This window comes from Canis lupus, chromosome 30, assembly GCF_003254725.2.
Source record: "Canis lupus dingo isolate Sandy chromosome 30, ASM325472v2, whole genome shotgun sequence".
Classification (NCBI taxonomy): Eukaryota; Metazoa; Chordata; class Mammalia; order Carnivora; family Canidae; genus Canis; species Canis lupus.
The window spans coordinates 15,149,103-15,168,651 of record NC_064272.1 but is presented as its reverse complement, the minus strand read 5'-3'; the positions used below and the strand labels follow the sequence as shown (position 1 = coordinate 15,168,651).

The 19,549-nt window shown below is 35.2% G+C and overlaps 1 protein-coding gene across 2 annotated transcripts in view; it reads left to right on the top strand.

The window, feature by feature from the left end:
• The window catches only part of CEP152 (centrosomal protein 152), an 89,030-nt gene extending 71,080 nt beyond the window's left edge, over positions 1-17,950 (top strand). The window contains exons 21-27 of one of the 2 annotated variants that reach the window (XM_025472859.3): positions 1,082-1,223; positions 5,101-5,268; positions 8,507-8,603; positions 9,371-9,474; positions 11,398-11,554; positions 11,804-11,907; positions 16,533-17,950. In XM_025472859.3, coding sequence (XP_025328644.3) covers positions 1,082-1,223; positions 5,101-5,268; positions 8,507-8,603; positions 9,371-9,474; positions 11,398-11,554; positions 11,804-11,907; positions 16,533-17,548 — 1,788 coding nt within the window. In that variant the 3' untranslated portion in view covers positions 17,549-17,950. The remainder of the gene's footprint in view (positions 1-1,081; positions 1,224-5,100; positions 5,269-8,506; positions 8,604-9,370; positions 9,475-11,397; positions 11,555-11,803; positions 11,908-16,532) is intronic. The other variant, XM_025472860.3, reaches the window with a different exon arrangement.
• Positions 17,951-19,549: the final 1,599 nt, after the last annotated feature.

Sequence of the window (19,549 nt, the reverse complement as noted above, 5' to 3'; positions counted from 1 at the left end):
CAAACAAATTTAAGGATGTGTGTTCTGTCTTCTACCACCAAAGTCAAGTTAAAACTAAGACAAGAAGGTTGCTGCTCCTGCTTTTTTGTCGTCCTGGCTTTTCTCCAGTTTTGAGCAGAAACTGGAAACATTGGCTACCTTAGAGTTCAACTTTTATTACTCCTTTTGGCCTCAGCCTCATATCCTCTCGATTGCCTGGAGTTTGCATTTTCTCGATAACTGCTGACCTCTGCTTCTGATGCATATCATAGGTAGGTTTCCCAAAAGCCAGTTAAATGAGTTTCTTATAATCAAAATCAAGGCTTCTAGAATCAAATTTATATGATCTGTTTTAAGTAATTAAACAAGGTAGCTTTCTCAAGATCACTTGTGTTCCACTGGGATTTAGTAGTTGTCCAGAACCTGAAAATACTGCCTAAAAAGAATGTCTCACCGTTCATGAATTTAGTAGCTGTATTGTCATAGCAGGGACTAGGACACTGAAAGTGTTCAATAAGGGTTAGTGAAGAAATAGTCTTGTACAGAATGTTTAGGTTAGCTTCAGTTTCTCTTTCTAACTTTGGAATTCAACTGAATTTCCTGACAAAATGACAGTGTATATTAAAGTATTTAGAAATGTGACATACTGTATAAATGTTTTTTTTCTCTTGTTACTTTAAATTCTCGAAAGGCAAAAGTTTGGTATTATAGTTTCTAATGAGTTCGATCCCTACTGCAGTGAAATGTTTTGGATTTTCAAGAACCTTTGTGATTTCACATAGTTTGTCCTGTGATTTGATCACATAGACCATTAAAAATCTTAAATTCACATGTATGTGTGCAAACTATCTCCTGTCTGTCTCATAGTTGGCCCACCAGTCCTCTGTCAGATAATGTTCTAATTTGAGAATTACAGTCATAGTAGACTACTTCATAGTAATGACAGTATTCATGTGACACCCTAAGAAAAGTACTGGTGATGGTTTAGGCAAGATTTTTTTCAGGCAATGTTTTCTTTCTACATTTTTAATATTAGCATTTTAAATAGAGAATTGTGTAAAGATTTTTACATGGCATTAACTGTGAATATAATCTCTTTTAGAGAAATATGGCCAAGATCTCTAAGGATCCTGCCACAGATGTCACTGGCAGAGGAGACCCTGGAGTCCTGGCAGTCCTTCCTGCACCTACTTTTGGACGCTGTGCTCAGCCCTTAGCCTTTCAAGAAACAGAAGCAGAAGCTGGTAATGGGATTTTATTCCTACTGGTCTTTGTAACATTCATACTCAACAGTTCCGGTTGGTTTGAGGATAAAAGGAAGTCAAAGATGTGGACAACTTTTATGAGTAAATAAGTGGCTACTGTTACTTGTGCCTAATCTGTGTCTTCTCTTTAGATTTCATTTTGCATTTAGGAAATGGGGCTGCTTTAGACCCTCTGAATTCTATCTTTTCATGGTCTTCGCTCCATTCATAAGTAGTTCTTATTATAAGGAGAATAATGAGAATTTTAATAGTCATGTTTTCATTCCCTGGCTTTATTGAGAAGTCCCGGGTTTCATGTAAAAGAATTGCCAAATAACGGAGACCTTCTCATTCATATAATTGAAGCTTATTTCAACAATTTTTTGATGGAAATCTTTCTGAAGAGGTGTTTCCTGATTTGTGAGTTTTGTGAGGGCAGGAGCAGTGTTTTATCTTTTCCTCTCCAATACATGGCAGAGTGAATGGCACATAGTTTGTGTTCTTGAATATTTGGTAAATTAATAGCTTAACATTTCCATAATGACTTACAGTTGTTACTCTGAAAAATAATTATTGTATTGTACTGAAGCCCCTTGACATATTCAGAGCTCACTGAGGCATGCTGATTGGATTTATATTGCCTAATCACCTAGAATTCTGAACAAGGATCTGATATATCCTTTATAGGCTCCAATCCTTTTCTTGCAGCCTGCTCTCCCTCCACATACAAACACATACCCACTCTTTCTGTTTCTTTTCTGTTGCCTCTATTGCAGCCTAGAAAAGAACTAAGAATTGTCAGAACAACTCATATATACTAGGTTAATAATTTTAGTTTCCACAATTTCTAATTTAGTCAGTTATATTACCAGAATTGTAAAGAACCCCTGCCTTTCCTAAGAGTTGACAGTTTATTTTCCTGATCATCCATAGGCCCTTTTTCCTCACTTCTAGATTCTAGATGGTTGAGGATAACTTATTATTAATTAGGTATATGGGAATACTACTTAATTTATATTTTGTTTCTTACTTTTCAGTGTCATTGTATGTCTGTTACTATATTTGGAATAACCCGAGAATTTATTCACAAATTTATGAAATGCGTAGCAACAAATTTTGGATATTATTTGGCTTTGGGAAGTCCTATCAATATGAAAGGAATTAGTTTTTACTTAAGACAAATCAGAGTACAAAAGGATTTTTCTTTCTTCAGTCTTTTTTTCCCTAAAACCAAACACATCAACCAATTCATTAGAAAGGGCTAGTAATCCTAAATATATACTAAGTGCTATAGTCCTTTATAATACTACCACCAGAGAGTACCAATGTTAACTGTTTGATTATATTCTCCTAATATCTTATAATTCTTTAAAGTAAGTTAAATTTATGAAATAGTTGATACATGCAAAGAAAATATGTGATGCACTTATAAGTCATGAAGCCTACCAACCAGGAGCCCACTCTTTGACTTAAGAACTAGAGCGTCACCAGTACTGTTGAAGACTCCTGTGTATTTGACCACAGTCCCATCCCTGTAACTTCCTTACAATCCAAGGTAACACATATTCTGATTTTTAAAAATTATTCTCTTGCTTTTCTTTATGTTTTGACCAAATACAGGTAATCCTGAAAAAGCTGTTGTGTTGTCTAATAGCATTATAAAAATGTTCACTGTAGTCTTTGTAATTTGCTCTTCTCTGCTTCATAGCAAGCTTCTGATACCTGCCTCTGCTAATGCATGTAGCTCTAGTTGCTGCGTAGTGTTCCATTCTATGAATATACTGTAATTTATTATCTTGTCAGTGAGCATTTGCCTGGTTTCTAGTTTTACAACAGTATCTTAAATGAAAAATATAAATGCCATGTATAATACCACCGTGATGCTTCATTAATTCTTTGATGCTTGTGGACATAAATGGCACTATTTAAAGGAAACTGAAGTCAGGGAAGATCCAAGAATAATTTTGTTGGACCAGTGAGTTTACATCAAATTTTTGGGTACCGGCTTTTGAGCCTGTGCCAATTTGTGTCCTACTTTATTATACCAATTATGTGAATAGTAATAATCTATTTTTTGTATCATTTTTTATATTATTTAAATTTTACAAATTCCATATATTTCTAATAGCAATAGCTGTTAGTTATTGTATGCTGCTCTCTGCCAGGTACCGTGCCACACCATTTATATACATTTGTACCTCCTGATAGCTTTAAATATTTTTTTCATTTGGAGCCAATTTCAAACTTACAGAAAAGTTACAAAAGTAAAAATAGTTGCAAGTAGCACTCGTATATCCTTTACCTAGATATATTTGTTGATGTTTTATACAGTTTTATGCTCTTCAGTGTGTGTGTATATGTGAACATTCCCTTTCCTGAACCATTTGAGGATGTTATATAATATATACATTGTGCCCTTTTACCGCTAAATACTTCAGTGGGTATTTTCAAAAATTAGGAGTTTTTTCTTTTATAACGTTAGTATAGTAAATTTAACATTTGATAAACATATTGTATCAACTTGTATGTATTCTGATTTTGTCAACTGACCCAATAATGTCTCATTATTTTTTCCCCCTACAGTACATGAATCTGTCCAGGGTCAGGTATAATCTTTAGATGTCACATCTCTTTAGTTTCCTTTAGCCTAGAATATTTTCCAGGCCTCTTTTTTACTTTTATGATACTGACATTTCTGAAAGACTTACTCTCCCTTCTCCCCACCACCCCACCCCACCTCCGGCTTTTGGTAGAACTTTTCCTCATTTTGAGTTTGTCTGATGTTTTTTCATAATTAAATTCAGGTTGCATTTTCTGGGCTGAAACGCTGCATAGGTGATGTGTTATCACATGTGGAGGTGCACAGTGTCCATTTGTCTTTTATTGGTGAAGTTCATTTGAGCACCCGGTCAGGGTGTTGTCCAGTTTCTTCAGTGGCTTTCCCCCACCTCACAACTAATAAGCAATTTCTAGCAGACACTTCCAAGACTATGAAAATCACCTTCTCATAAACATTTCCCTTATATTTAGTAATCATTGATGATGCTTGTCTGATTCTATCTTTACTGTGGTATTTGCAAAATTATAATTTTTCCAGCTCTAGACTTCCCTCCACTTTTATCAGTTGGTATTTGGCATGTTGTTATAATTGTGAATCCTCCTGTTAGTTGGTATAGTTATTTATTTTTCTGTCTTTTTGTTTATTTATCAATCTGTCCCTCAATCCATTTACCTATTTATGTATCAACTTAATCTACTTATCCATCTATCTACCCATCCATTCCATTATGGGTAGGATTATTGGTATGGCTCATGAATTTCTATTTTTTTATTATTTTATGATTCATTACTGTACTTACTGTTAAAATTGCCCCATATTCAACTGGTGGATCCTTTCAAACTGGCTGCTACGACCTTGTGGCATGCCTGTATTTTTTGGGAATTTCTTTCTGGCTTTCATCTTGTATATCCCTTGTCCCAGTACTGGAATTAGCCAATTCTTGAAGGTCCTTGGTTCCTTTACTAGGGAATGGTATTCAATACTAAGAGCTGAACATTATGTTTCAGAGCAATTTTTAAAATAGATGGTATTATTTTACATACTAAAAAACTAAGTCTCAGGTTATATAATATACTCTGAGCCTTATTGCCAATAAATAAAGAAGATTTAAACCCAGATCTCTCTCTCTTAAGCATCACATTCTTTTTGATTGCACTGTTGCCTCTAGTCATGTCACCTGGTTTTCTTCCTTCCTTCCTTCCTTCCTTCCTTCCTTCCTTCCTTCCTTCCTTCCTTCCTTCCTTCCTTCCTTTCCTTTCCTTTTTTAGTTCTTAGTTTAAATTGATGTAAAAGTTTGCTATCATTTAATTTTTGCAGATAAGAAAAAGATCTTTGAAATTAAGGATTCATGCTGTGGACACTGCTTCCAAGAACTTGAAAAGGCAAAGCAGGAATGTCAAGATCTGAAAAGAAAACTGGAGAAATGCTGTAGGCATCTTCAGCATTTAGAAAGAAAGCACAAAGCTGTAGTGGAAAAAATTGGAGGTTAGCATTTAAAGTAGCCCTACTACCGGTGTTTGATCCTTGAAATGTTCAAATGTGACATTTTAGTTAATGTAGGCACCAATTCTCTTTGAGGATTAAGGTAAACTAATTTGGCCCCTATTTTTACCGATCAAATTATTATTCCTGAACTACAAAGAGGAAAATTGGAGCTCTGATTAAAAGGTCACATTCCTTTCTTCCTTTTTGGATTGAATAGGTACTGAGTGCCCACTATGTGTCAGGCAGTGTTCTAGGCACTAGGGACACAGCAGTGAATACATCATACAGAATTCCTGTTCTGATATAGGTGTACAAGACTGTTTCCTTCCTTCAAGAAGCTTGTCCTCAAGTGAGGAGACCTAAAAAGAGATTAATAAGTAAGTGCAGCACCGAGTGCTCCTGGTGATATGCTTGTGTAAACTTGGAAGAAAGGATATGAATGAACTCTTTCTCTTGCTTGAGTTAAGGAAGGCTTGACTAAGCCTTGAAATATGAGGACAGCATTCGAGGCAGAGGGGAGACATGTGCACAAAGACATATGGGCCCAATCTGGCATCCTTCCAGTACTTTCAGTCTGTTCTTCACAGTGCTGTCAGGGAGATTATCTGGAAGGGATATCTGCTGCTGTCTCCACTTCCCCTTTTGCATAAGGGAGGCTACTGGGCTTCTGAGGGCGCTTCCTCTTACCTTTTAAACTTATCTCCTGTGCTCATTCTCTGTACACTTGAAATGCTCAGATTGCTGAGCTGGTCAGGAATTGTACTGCTGGACCTTGCGTACAGTGTTGTCACCCTGCCCTACATCATATCCTTTCATTTTCATTTAGCCTAATTCTTCCTCCTCCTTTTGGGTTCAGCTGAGAAAGATGCCTTTATCTGCAGAGACCTCTTTGATTTTCCTTGCCAATGGACCACTTCTGTGTAGCTCCATAGCACTCTTGGCTCCTACTCTGTTACCATTCTGTATTTAATTTTTTGCTTACTTGCCTGATACCATTTCCAACCTTTAAGTTCCCTGATAATAAGGAATATATTGTATCTTGTTCATCATTGTAGTCATGATGCCTGTTAACATGCCGATGATAATAAATGTTTCAATGAATGAGGGATTGAATGCAAGGGTCCCCAAAATTATGTGACCCAGAAAAAAACAGGCGGATAGATAGGTTTTCTTTTTTTCTGTATGTCAACTCTGTTGCTTGCCTGGACAGCAGTTACCTCCTGGCCCTTTCTGTTTCTAATCTTGTCCCTCATATCCATTCCCCATCAAGCAGCTCGAGTGACCTTTTAAAAAAGTAAATTGGATCATGACACTGTCTTGTTTAAAGTCCTTCTGTGGCTTATCTGGCCCTCAGTACGAAATAGAAATACTTTATTTAAGGCTAAGAAGCCTTTCATGATTTAGTATCTGCTAGCCCCTTAGCCTCATCTTGCTCCAGCCCCTTTATTCTCTCCTAGGGCTATAGAATGGATTTTATTGTCTCTTTTCTCTTGTCTGTTTTCATCTCCTTTTACCAAAACATCAGTATTCCCATCCTGATCACATTGCCCGGCTAACTCCTACTCCTCCCTCCCCCACTACATTGCTTCCTCAGGGAAGCTTTCCTAACCACCCCCAACTTGGTAGCTTCTGTTTGACACTACCGGCAGCTCCAATGATTTTCTTAACATTTACCATATCATCCTTGTAATTAATTTTTGTCTATATTGTCCTTTGGAGCATAGCCTTGGTGATGAGAAGGATCAAGTCCTGACTGAGCACTTAGCGCACAGTACCTGGCAACATAGCACACTCGGTAAATAATATTGACAAAGAGAAGCCACCTGCTTCATTTCCACCTACTGCTTACTAAGTCTGTTAGTAATAGATAATAATTATTTTAAGGCAAGATAGGATTTTAAGAATTTTGAGGTAAAAACTTTAACAACTGTAATTCCCATGGTGATGGTTTAGTTCTTTGGGAGAGGCCAGAAGGGTAAACAAGCTATTTGTAGCTCTTGTTAAAGTTTGATGAAAATCAAGAATATTTATTTTACGTAATAAAGTGACAAAGGCAGCTGGATACGTTTATTATTTATAAATAATATTTATCACCATGCATTGTGATTATAGTTATTCTGTATAGTGCTTTTTGAGGCTATCTTCTGTAATTCATAGATTTAGAAATAATCTAGGAAATTGGTACTTAGCTCAAAACATGAGGCTATAAAAGGGTTCAGGGTCAGAATTAAGTCATTGGATAATTTGATTTCAGTGTTTGTCTTAGTGTACATCTTTTAGTTGACAATGTTTTTGCTATACTGGTTACTTCTTTTTTGTTTTTGTTTTTGTTTTTTTTCTTTTTTGTTTCTTAAATTTCATTTTTCACCATGTTGATTTGGTAGCGCTTATTGAAAAGTGATGGAATAAGAGTGAGTGATTTAAAAATATGCAAGTTATATCAATCACTAGGAGAAATAGAATGATTCATTACTCAATTTACAGGGTGTGTTGAGAGGGTGGCATAGGAAACATGGTGTGTCTTGTTCATATTTATTAAACATTGGTATTGCCAGACTTTATATAAGGTGCTGTGGACTTATTATTTTATTTCTATTATCTTAACGGTAAGTAATACTATCTCTGTTTTACATATGAAAAAACTCAGGTTCAGAAAGTTTAAGTAATTTGCCCAAGAAGCAGAGCTAGGATTTAAACCCATGTCTCTCTCACTCTGAAGTGCATGCTTTGTCTTCTGTTCCATATGGACTCCATCAGTCTTCTCATCCTCTTTTTAAAAGTCCAAAGAATTGAAAATCTTGCATTATTGTGAAAGTGGTACTTACTTAATCTTAATTTTCTTCTTATTTTGTATAGCAGTGCTTGTTCAATGTTCATTTATATGAGTATAGACTGTATACCAGGATCCAGGAGAAACATGGGAATAGAAGACCCAGTATGTTTCAACAGAGCTTCAATCTAGCTGGGAAACAAAATAGATGCATATGAAACAGTTGGAAACCTATTCCAAGACAAGGTGTAACCCAAAGCAAGATGTGGATGTAATATTGATTTTAAGTGCTGAGAAATTGGAATAGGGAATAGTCAGATTAGGATTATCAGGGAATGAATGATACAGGGAGCAACTGCCATTTCTACAATCTCCTCTATGTGCACCATGTGCACTGGGAATTTCAGGGAGAGGAAGATTAAGGAAAGAAGAGATTAACCAATATACCATTAATTTTCTTTTTTTTAGAAGAGAATAGTAAAGTTGTTGAAGAATTAATAGAAGAAAACAATGACATGAAGAATAAATTGGAAGAACTGAGAACACTTTGTAAAACACCACCAAGGTAGATTTTAACTATTTTATTTTTAAATTTATTTTTATTTATTTTTTTGAGAGAGGGAGGACACATGTGAGAAGGGAGTGGGAACCTGTGGGGGTGGAAAGGACTGAGGGAGAGGGAGAGAGAATCCTAAGCAGGCTCCATGTCCAGCACAGAGCCCAACTTGGGGCTTGATCTCACAGCCCTGAGATCACGTCCTTGAGGCTGAAATCAAGAGTTGGTTGCTTAACCACCTGAGCCACCCAGGTGCCCCAACTTTTACTATTTTAAAGAAATTATTTATTTCTAAGTATTTTTAATTTTTTAACATCAATTATATAAATAATGTTCATACCAAGAATATAAAACTTGTTATATAGCAAGAACTATAAAAAAAGAAAATCTTCCAAACCCTATTCCTAGTAGATACCCTCTGTTAACCTCTTGTTTTACATCATTTAAGTTCCTTTATACTCACATGTACATGTTTTAAAAACTGAGGTTATTGTGTAAGCTATTTTCTAAGCTTTTATTAATGTTATAAGATAAACATTTCCATATGTCATTAAATATTCCCCTATAATATGCTTTTTAGTAACTTCATATATTTTCATCATGTGGATTTATCATAATTTATATAAATAACCATAACATTTGTTTCTTTTTCTTCTATTTTAAATAACTATAGTGAAGATTCTCACATGATTTTTTAAAGCACATCTCAATTGGATGGTATTAGAATATATAGATAGATATTTAATCTCTATTTGCAATATTTGGTTCATTTTTAGGTCATTGTCAGAAGGGGCCATAGAAAGTGCTTGCCTGCTATGCAATGGGAGGGCCTTGGAAGAACTTCGTGGACAGTACATTAAAGCTGTAAAAAAAATTAAGCGTAAGTCCTTAAGGAGAGTTCTAAGATTTTAAGGTGGTTTGAGCCTGTTTTATTAGTAGCACTAGTAATTTCAGAGAATTTGCCAAACCACCTTGTTCTTTTCTAAATTACGCAGCGATGAATCGTTTTGCCCAATATCTTGTGGACGTGACCTGAGGGTAGAGTTATTTTATATTGTTAATTATCCTTTTTCTTTCTTGGTCACTAATATTAAACTAAAAATTTCATAATCTTAAAACTTAAATAGCTAAAAATGTCATGTGGGTTTTAAATTAGCAAGTATTACTTTCTACCATAAGCTTTTAAAGACCATAGAAACTAGATCTAGTTAGGCATCATTCTATTCTTTTTCAAATATTTTGGTAATAGATTAAGCCATTTTCAGATCCTTTGCTGTAAGAGGTGATGCAACATACCCTGCAGAGCATTTCTTTGGTTTATGTTTTCTCAGTAGAATATCTCCTGTTTTTTTTAATAGGTTTTTTTTTTTTTTAATTTATTTATGATAGTCACAGAGAGAGAGAGAGAGAGAGAGGCAGAGACACAGGCAGAGGGAGAAGCAGGCTCCATGCACCGGGAGCCCGACATGGGATTTGATCCCGGGTCTCCAGGATCGCGCCCTGGGCCAAAGGCAGGCGCCAAACCGCTGCGCCAAACAGGGATCCCTCTCCTGTTTTTTAATTACAATATTGCTTAGATTGTATGTTTGTCCCAAAACATTAGCCAGTGCTGATACAGGAGAAATGTATGTTTACCTTTTAAAATTGGTTTCATTTTTAACAAAATGAGAATCTTGTGTAGATGTTTTGAAAAGCCCACTCAGTATCAATAAAGACAAATTGTTTTTCAGTTGTTGATGGTGCCAACACAGGGCATGTTACTACAAATCAAACAAAGCAACTTTTTGTTAACAATCATATTGGTTGGGAAGTGAAATTTTAAGCTTTTTTTTCATTCTCATATGCTACCTTGTACGTATGTGTATTGTTTAACATTCTAGATGTTGGTTGGAGGTTTTCTGTTGACATGTATTCCAATTTAATTTGTCCCACTTCACATAATCAGAAATAATCTTTCAGTTAGTGTTTTTTTTGTGTAGAACATCTAATTTTCAGGAAGAGCTTACTGATATGGAGGGGGAGAGCTCTATGAATTGAATCTTTAATATAATTGAGTGATGATATTCTAGAGGTAGGATGTAGCCCTAGATTTAGTAAAAAAAATGTTGACCTTAAGTAATGGTAGTTTCAATCAAATCATGTTGAATCAAAGATAAAAAGAAAACTTCAAAGCAGTGAACTATTTTTAAATGTAAATTTCAGAAGGCAACATAAGTCTTATCCTCCTCCCTGGCATTTTGTACATATCTCTCATGGATTGTAGTATTATATTTACTTGGATTCTCATAAGTGCTGCTGAAAGAATTGAATAAATAATGAAACATGGATTTTCAGAGCATAAGTAAATGGGAATATGAATCTCCACTTCTTATTTCCTCCTTCTGTCTTTCTTTGGTTCTTTCTTCTTTTCTTCCTCACCTTTTATGTGTATTTTTCTCCCTCTCTTAATCAGACAATACATAATTGAAATGTGTAAGTTTCTGCATCTCATATTTATTTTCTTGCCTCAGTGTTTTGGAATATGACAATGTTTTGCTAAAGAATATGCTGTTTCCTTAACATATGTGGCTATCATCATTCTAAAAGGACTTTTAGATTATTTCTCCTTTGAATCTCCCAAAATAGGGATCTGAAACATTTCCATTTTAATGATTGTGGAAAAGTACAATGTTTATATCTCTGGTCACTTCACCTCCCAGAAAATTGATCTGAAGTCTGCCTCCCCTGTTTTTGAAAAACTGCTAGTAAATGTGCATTTTTGGGGGTTCCTCCCCACCAACTCCCTCCCTCACCTCGCAACTAGGTGATATGCTTCGTTATATTCAAGAGAGTAAGGAAAGAGCTGCAGAAATGGTAAAAGCAGAGGTGTTGCGAGAACGTCAAGAAACCGCCCGAAAGATGCGCAAATATTACTTGACTTGCCTCCAACAGATTTTACAGGATGATGGAAAACAGGAAGGGTAAGTTCAATCTAAACAAACAATGTGTCCTGAGACTACCAGGACAGCATGTTGTCATTTTCTAAACATTTTCCTGAAACACAAAATTAACTATTTCTACATGATCATCCATTAGGGGTTAAGAGAGGCTTATGTCTGTACTACCCCAAATATTGGCAGGACTAATAGGAAAACAGAAATCCTGGGGCTAAGGAAACTCATTTTTTCCTTTAAACTATTATTAATTTAATATTCTGGAATTCCCCACAGGGCTGAGAAAAAGATTATGAATGCTGCTAGCAAACTTGCTACAATGGCAAAATTGCTGGAAACACCAATTTCTAATAAATCCCAGAGCAAAACTCCACAGTCAGGTATGTCAAAATGAGTCACTTGAAGAGTTTTTTTCCTCCCTTCTCTTTTAAATATTTAATATTTTTAGTATGAAGAAGAACAAGGAATGTAAGGAGTGAGAATTTATAAAGTTGTGCCTGTGTTTTACTTATGCTAGAAACTTACAAAAAAGAGTGTAGAGTTTCAGTTCAAGTAGGCAGACTGAGCATACCCATCAGCTCCCTATAGTTATTTCCATTCCTAGAAATGACAGAAAACATTTTAAACAAGTTAGTAGAAGAGAGGGAATGATAAAGATCAGAGCAGAAATAAATGAAATAGAGATTTAAAGAAAATAGTAGGAAAGATCAACAAAATCAAGAGCTGGTTTTTTAAAAAGATAAAATTGATAAGCCTTTAGCCAGACTCTTCAAGAAAAAAAGATAGAACTCAAATAAATAAAATTAGAAATGAAAGAGAAGTAGCAACTAAAATACAGAGGATTGTAAGAGAGACTGCTACGAAAAATTATTGTCAAAAAATTGACAACCTAGAGGAAAGGAATACATTTCTCAAAATATAGGGTCTTCTGAGACTGAATCAGAAGGCAATAGAAAATCTGAACAGACCAGTTACTAGAATTGAAATTGAATCTGTAATTACAAAAATTTCAACAAACACAAGTTGAGAGCCAGAAGGATTCAAAAGTGAATGCTACCAAACACTTAATGCCTATCCTCCTCAAACTATTCCAAAAAATACAAGAGGAAGTAAAACTTCTAAATTCATTTCTATGAGGCCAGCATTACCCTGATACCAACCCAGAAAAAGATACTATAAAAAAATAAAATTAGAGGCCAAATCTCTGACAAATACAGATGCAAAAATCCTTGAAAAAATATTAGCAAACTAAATTCAGTAGTTACCTGAAAAGGATCATTCACCATAATCAAGTGGGATTTATTCTGCACATGTAAGGATGGTCCATTATTCACAAATCAATCTATATGATACACTACATTAACAAAATTAAGACCACAAACCATATGATCATCACAATAGATATAGGAAAAGCTATTGATAAAACTCAACATCAGTTTACGATAAAAACTCTCAACAAAGTAGGTTTAGAGGAATTTTACTTCAGTATAGTATAGGCCATATATAATAAACCCACAGCTGACATCATAATGAGGAAAAACTAAAAGCTTTTCCTTTACAATCAAAAACAAGACAAAGATGTCTACTCTTACCACTTTTATTCAACATAGTACTGGAAGTCCTAGTCATAGCAGTCAGATAAGAAAAATCCAAATTGGTAAGAAAGGAGCAAAACTGTCACTTTTTTGCAGATGACATGATACTATAAATAAAAGACCCTAAAGACAACACCTAAAAATGACTAAAATAAATGAATTCAGTAGTGTTGTATAGGGTATAAAATTAACATACAGAAATTTGCTGTGTTTGTATGTGCTAATAACAAAGTATCAGAAAGAGAAATAAAATGATCCCATTTATAATTTCATCAAATAGAATGAAATACCCAAGAATAAATTTAATGAAGGAAGTGAAAGACCTATACTCTGAAAACTTTAGGACCTTGATGAAAGAAATTGAAAATGGTGTAAACAAATGGGAGGACATACCATGCTCATGGATTGGAAGAAGTAATATTGTTAAAATGCCCATACTACCCAAAGCAATCTAAAGATTCAGTGCAATCCCAATCAAAGTGTTAATAGTATCTTTCACAGAAGTAAAACAACCCTAGAATTTGTATGGAACCACTAAAGACCTTGAATAGCAGAAACAATCTTGAGAACAAAGAACAAAATTGGAGGTATCACAATTCCAGATTTCAACCTAAACTACAAATTGTAGTAATCAAACAGTGGTGCTGGCACAATAGTAGACACATAGATAAGTAGAACAGGATAGGAAGTCCAGAAATAAGCTCATGATTATATGGTCAATTAATCTACGACAAAGGAGGCAAGGATATACAATGGGAAGAAAACTGTCTCTTTAATGATGGGAAAACTGCACAGCTACGTGCCAAAGAATGAACTGTATCACTTTGTTAAACTATACACAAAAATATACTCAAAATATATTAAAGACCTAAGTGTAAGACCTCAAACCATAAAACTCCTAAAAGAAAACATCGGCAGTGATCTCTTGAACATTGGCCTTAGCAGCTTTTTTCTGAGTATGTCTTCTTAGCCAAGGAAAACAAAAACAAACTATTGAGACTACAGCAAAATAAAAGTTTCTGCATAGTGAAGGAAACAATTGACAAAACAGAAAGGCAACTTCCTGAATGGTAGAGCATATTTGCAAACGATATATATGATAAGGAGTTAATATCCAAAATATATATCAAGAACTTCAATTAGCACCCGCAAAACAAATAATCCAAAAATTTAAAATCAAAAGATAGAAGAAATGAACAGACAGTTCTCCAAACAAGTCATACAAGTGGCCAACAGACACATGAAACATGGAAACCTCAGTTCAAAACTGCCAGAAAATGACAGTTAAAAGTAGGAGCAAAGTCAAGACTGTTCCATGTGTGAAGGCAGGATGTTGCAGGAAAAGTTGTAAGCCTAGGGGATACCAGTGAGATAAATAGTTGGTGTTCTAGAGCACAATAACTAGGTGGAGTCACCCTTTTTATAAGTCCTTCTCCTTCTCCTTTCCCTTCCCTTCCCCTTAACACTGGGTTGGAGTAAGAGCAACAGGAACAAAGAGTCTTGGAAAGGCTCTAGATTGCTGGTCACACCAAGGAGGAACTTAGAGCCTACATGTCCAGAGTACCAGCTATTAGGTTTTTCTGCCCTTCAGCTTGTTCCTTTCACTACACTCTCAACTTTTTTTTTAAGATTTCATTTATTTATTTATTCATTCATTCATTCATTCATTCATGAGAGACATAGAGAGAGAGAGGCAGAGACATAGGTGGAGGGAGAAGCAGGCTGCATGCAGGGAACCCGACATGGGACTCGATCCTAGGACTCCAGGACCATGCCCTGGGCCAAAGGTGGCACTAAACCACTGAGCCACCCGGGCTGCCCTCAACTTTTTTAAACAAGCTAATGCTATACTCAGAATATCTAGAAGATAAGCATTCAACTAAAATCACCAAGTATCTGTGGAAAGCCAGCACCATGGTAAAAGGTACCAAACTCAAAGTAAGACAAGCCAAAAAAACCAACAGAACTTATACCTATGGAAACAATAGAACAAACAGAAGGATCTGAGAATATTAGAAAATTATAGTATTCTCAAAATGATATAAGAACATATTGTAGAGGAAATTTAACAAATATGCTAAAAGGTTTACTTTTTCAAGGAAAAGATACAGTTACTGATAACTCTAGCCATTGCTAGAAAAATGCAAGTTTAAGTATGTGTACTAAGACTTAAGCCTAGTCTGTAGAGAAATAGAATATATAACTCTCAAGCTAGTAGGGCGAAAAACTTGTAAGAAGAGGTTTTCAATCTAGCAGAATCATGAAAGAGGAAAAATACAACTAGAAAGCATGGGTAATAGAAAATTATTGTAGGATCAAACACCAGCAATCATGCTAAACATAAATAGGTTAAACTCACTTTTTAAAAGACCATAATTTTAATTTTTTAAAAATCCAAACATGTTATTTCTATGAGAACATCAAAAATTCAAAATGAAGGAATTAAGAATAATATACGAAGCAATGCAGTGTTGATATTAGATAAATACAGTATTAAGCAAATTATACTTAGCATCGGAAGGGATTAAAGTGAAGTTGATAATGGTAAAGAAGACTCCTAAAAACCTATAAATGGGTTCTGTTTATAATAAAATAGGTTTAGAATATATAAAGCAAAAGCTGATGGAAATGTGTAAAAAATGTGATACATTTCCAGTCACACTGGGGGATTTTGAACGTATCTGTGGGGAAATGGGGCTTTTGAACTTCTAGAAAGCTTGAAGCAGAGATTGTTCAGGAATCCACAAGTCTGATACTAGTAGACATTCTTCAAAAAAGCACAAAGATTATTTGTATAAATTTGAGATTGGTGGTGTAAACCTTGGGTATAAAAGATTTGGGGCAGCTGTGCAAATGTGCCTAGTAAATGCAAACCCTTTTCATGATCCAGGGTCTAAGATACACTACTCAGAGAGATGCTGCCTCTGATATTTGCTGTGTGGCTGCTTTGCCTCTGATTAGATTTAGTGTCAGGTAGCTTAAATCGTAGCTTAAATCAGAAACTCTATTTTAGCTTTTACTCTGAGTGTGTGTGTGTAGGTGTGCTTATGTAGGCATTGGGCGTTGGGGTTCTTCTAGCAAATTTTCTTCATCAGAGCAGAATTGGAAACATTACAGTTAGCTCTTGAAATGCTATATCTGTTGCAGAAAATAATAGATCAGATGCATAACAATAATGTCAGATTTCAGTAACAAAATTGCCTAACTTTATTTAGTGGAATATATAAGATCGTATTTTAAAATGTCCAGCATTAGTGTATTTTCTTTGAGAATGATTAAAACATATGCATTCTTTGGAAATACATAAAAACAATTTTTTCCCCTCATCTTTCAATGTTAAATTTCTCCTAATTTTGTTTTCCCCTAATTTTGTGTTCCCTTGTGTATAATGGTACTACCTGTGACTTCAGAGATGCTGACTGGAGTTGAAAAATCAAAAAGAAATGATGTGAATCAGAATACACCACGTCATACAGAAAGCAAATCAAACAGTATACAAACTGTTCCTAGAAGTATGTGTGACCAAGTTCCGAAGAGAAGGGCTGCTTGTAACTTACGAAGACGGTTAGAGGACATAGAGCATGGGTACATAAAGCACATGGGTTCCAAAGGGTCACACTCAGACTTCCAGTTTGGAGATAACAATTACAGACAGCCAGACATGTTGCCAAAAAATTTTTCTCCTGAGTTTGTTCCTTGTGAAGGTGAAAAAGGCTTTGGTTTGCACAAGGAGAAAGACCTCCGTGATACTGGCTCTGAATCACTTCAGCATTCAACTGGATACTCCTTTCTTGGATCCTTTGGAAATAAACCCTCCCCTAGATATACCCCTAATCTTTCTGAATCTGGATCCACACATACAACCTTTCAAGGTCCTAATGAAAGACTTGGTTTAAAAGTATATAAGTGTAATCCACTAATGGAAAGTGAAAATGCTGCATCTGAGAAAAGTCAAAGTTTGAGTGTTCGGGAAACTCCAGTAAAGGATGGAGGGGACCTTGATGACTCCATAGGCTGGCATTCCAGCAGTGCCACTTTACCTTGCAACAGTCACGAAGTGTCATTCTTACACGGTAGACCACAAGAAACTCTGGATATACCTGCTGAAGCTGTTAATTTCAAACAGTTTTCTGCAGCCAGTTGTCTTTCAGATACAGAGAAAAATAATGTGATTTGTCAACCAATGAAATGTCAGAGTGGTCACACTTCAGACCTGTCAGAAGAAACCCTTTGTTCCCAGCCAGAGATCAGTGTGACTCTTAGACACCTACATCACCATAAGGCTGATAAATTAAAGTCAGATTTCAAAAAACTGAGCAGTGCAGTACCATCATCTGTATGTCAGCAGCCTTCGAGAAAATTAATTGCTCCTCTATCTAGCCAACAAGACAGTGGCTTTGATAGCCCATTTGTCAATCTAGACTAATTGTTGTACAGTATTTAAGAAGAATCATTAATATATTGACAAGAAAACTGGAAGGGAAGACTTCATACTGAAAAAATGGTGGGCTCTGTCTATTTTGAGATGCTTAATAACATCTATCATATGAGTAAAGTGTTCTCATAAAATTATATGAGATATTAATGTTGCCTTAATCTTCCAAAGGCCTGATGGTGTATATGTAATCTGCTTCTGTGTGGTGCTTTATATCTGGTTGCTAAACCATCTATTTTTATACTTCTAAATTAGCTTTCTGTGCAATGTTAAATTATTTAAATAAACTTGCATATGGTCTATTGAATAGTTATGAATTCTTTTGTAATTCATAATATAGAAATGTTATATTGATATGTTTGAAATTCATCCAGAATAAAATATAAATCTTGATGATTTGTATTTATGATCAGCCAAATTCAATATTTGAAATTAGTCATGTTTTGAGGTTGTAGATTTACTTGACGTACTTTTCCAGGAAATATCTACTCAGACTTTGGATCCTTGCTCTCAATCAGCGGAAAAGAAGTATTGCAAGGATTGCCACAAAATTCATAGTTGTGTCCTGGTTTCATTATTTAAAATATTAATCTGAATTTTTAAAATTGACATTTGCATTATTTCAAATCTCACGTGATAGCCAGAGACTTTGTCTTTTGTGGTTTTACAGAGTCTTTTTTTTAATCTGAAATACTACTTTTTAAAAATTGAAATAATAGGGGTGTCTAGGTGGCTCAGTTAGTTAAGTGTCTGCCTTCAGCTTGGGTCGCTATCATAGGGTCCTGGTATTGAGCCCTGCATCAGGCTCTCTGCTTATCAGAAGAGGACCTGCTTTTTCCTTCTCCCTCTCCCTCTGTCTCTCCCTCTCCCTCTCCCTGCAGCTCCCCCTGCTTGTGTGCTCTCTATCAAATAAATAAATAAAATCTTTTTAAAAAATTGAAATAATAAAATATCATATAGCAAAAATTTTAAACTATTAGATTTTTATGTTCATTCATAGTGCCAAACTGGCTAACTTACTAATGCTTTGGGGAGAAGCTTATAATTCTAAACCGTGCAGAAATGAATGTCCACCTAAATATTGTTTCTAGATGAATTTTTTTTCAGCTTCCTAGACATGGATATGAAAGTTTTTGGTGAGTGCAAATGCTTTTAAAACGTTTATTATAGCTTTCCTTCATATCCCTTACCCTCAATTGTGTTATGGACTGTATTTATGGATTGATTGGGTGTATTTTTTACCAGGCTAAGTTGGGTTGTGGTTGGATGGTTGGCAAGGTGCATCATCATCCTGCTGATAACCATCTCTAAAAGCAAGAACCTAGAAGTGAACCTTTGAGAAGTTGGAAATTGGTGACCTGATATAGATAATCTTAAAATTTAGACCTGGATTTCAGAATTTGGGTTGAAATGAGCAGGAATATAAGTCCTTCTTGTATTCCTGGAGACACAATGCTCCTTTTCCAACAGTTAGGGTATCATTTCTCATTCTAGGCAAACCCCTAAACCATCCATGTTTCTCATGGATCTGGTTGGTGATTGATTGATTTAAACTCCGGTTATAACTGAACTGAAAATCTAGCTCATTGCTTACCTTCTTTTTCATCTTTGTTTTAAATCTTTGTTAGGTATAGGTATCTCAACCCTCAACATCAAGGTTGAAGTTGGAAATCTTCTTGGTCTCTGCTGCTTTTATGGTATCCTCAATATTTTTTAATGTCCATAATTTCAGTAAGATTAAGTTACTTTATTTTGTACACTCTACACAACAACCACCAAGGAAGGTTTATATTGATTCATGTATAAATTAAGAGATTGCACAAACTACCAGCAATTTACATCAGTTTGAAGGGTGATGTCAGAACAGAAAGGAAGTTGGAGCCTCATAGATGTCATGGTCACATAAATCCAACTTCATCATTGTGCTTATCTTTTTTTATATGTTGCTGGGTTTTACTTGCTAGCATGTTGAGGATTTGCATGTGAATGCTC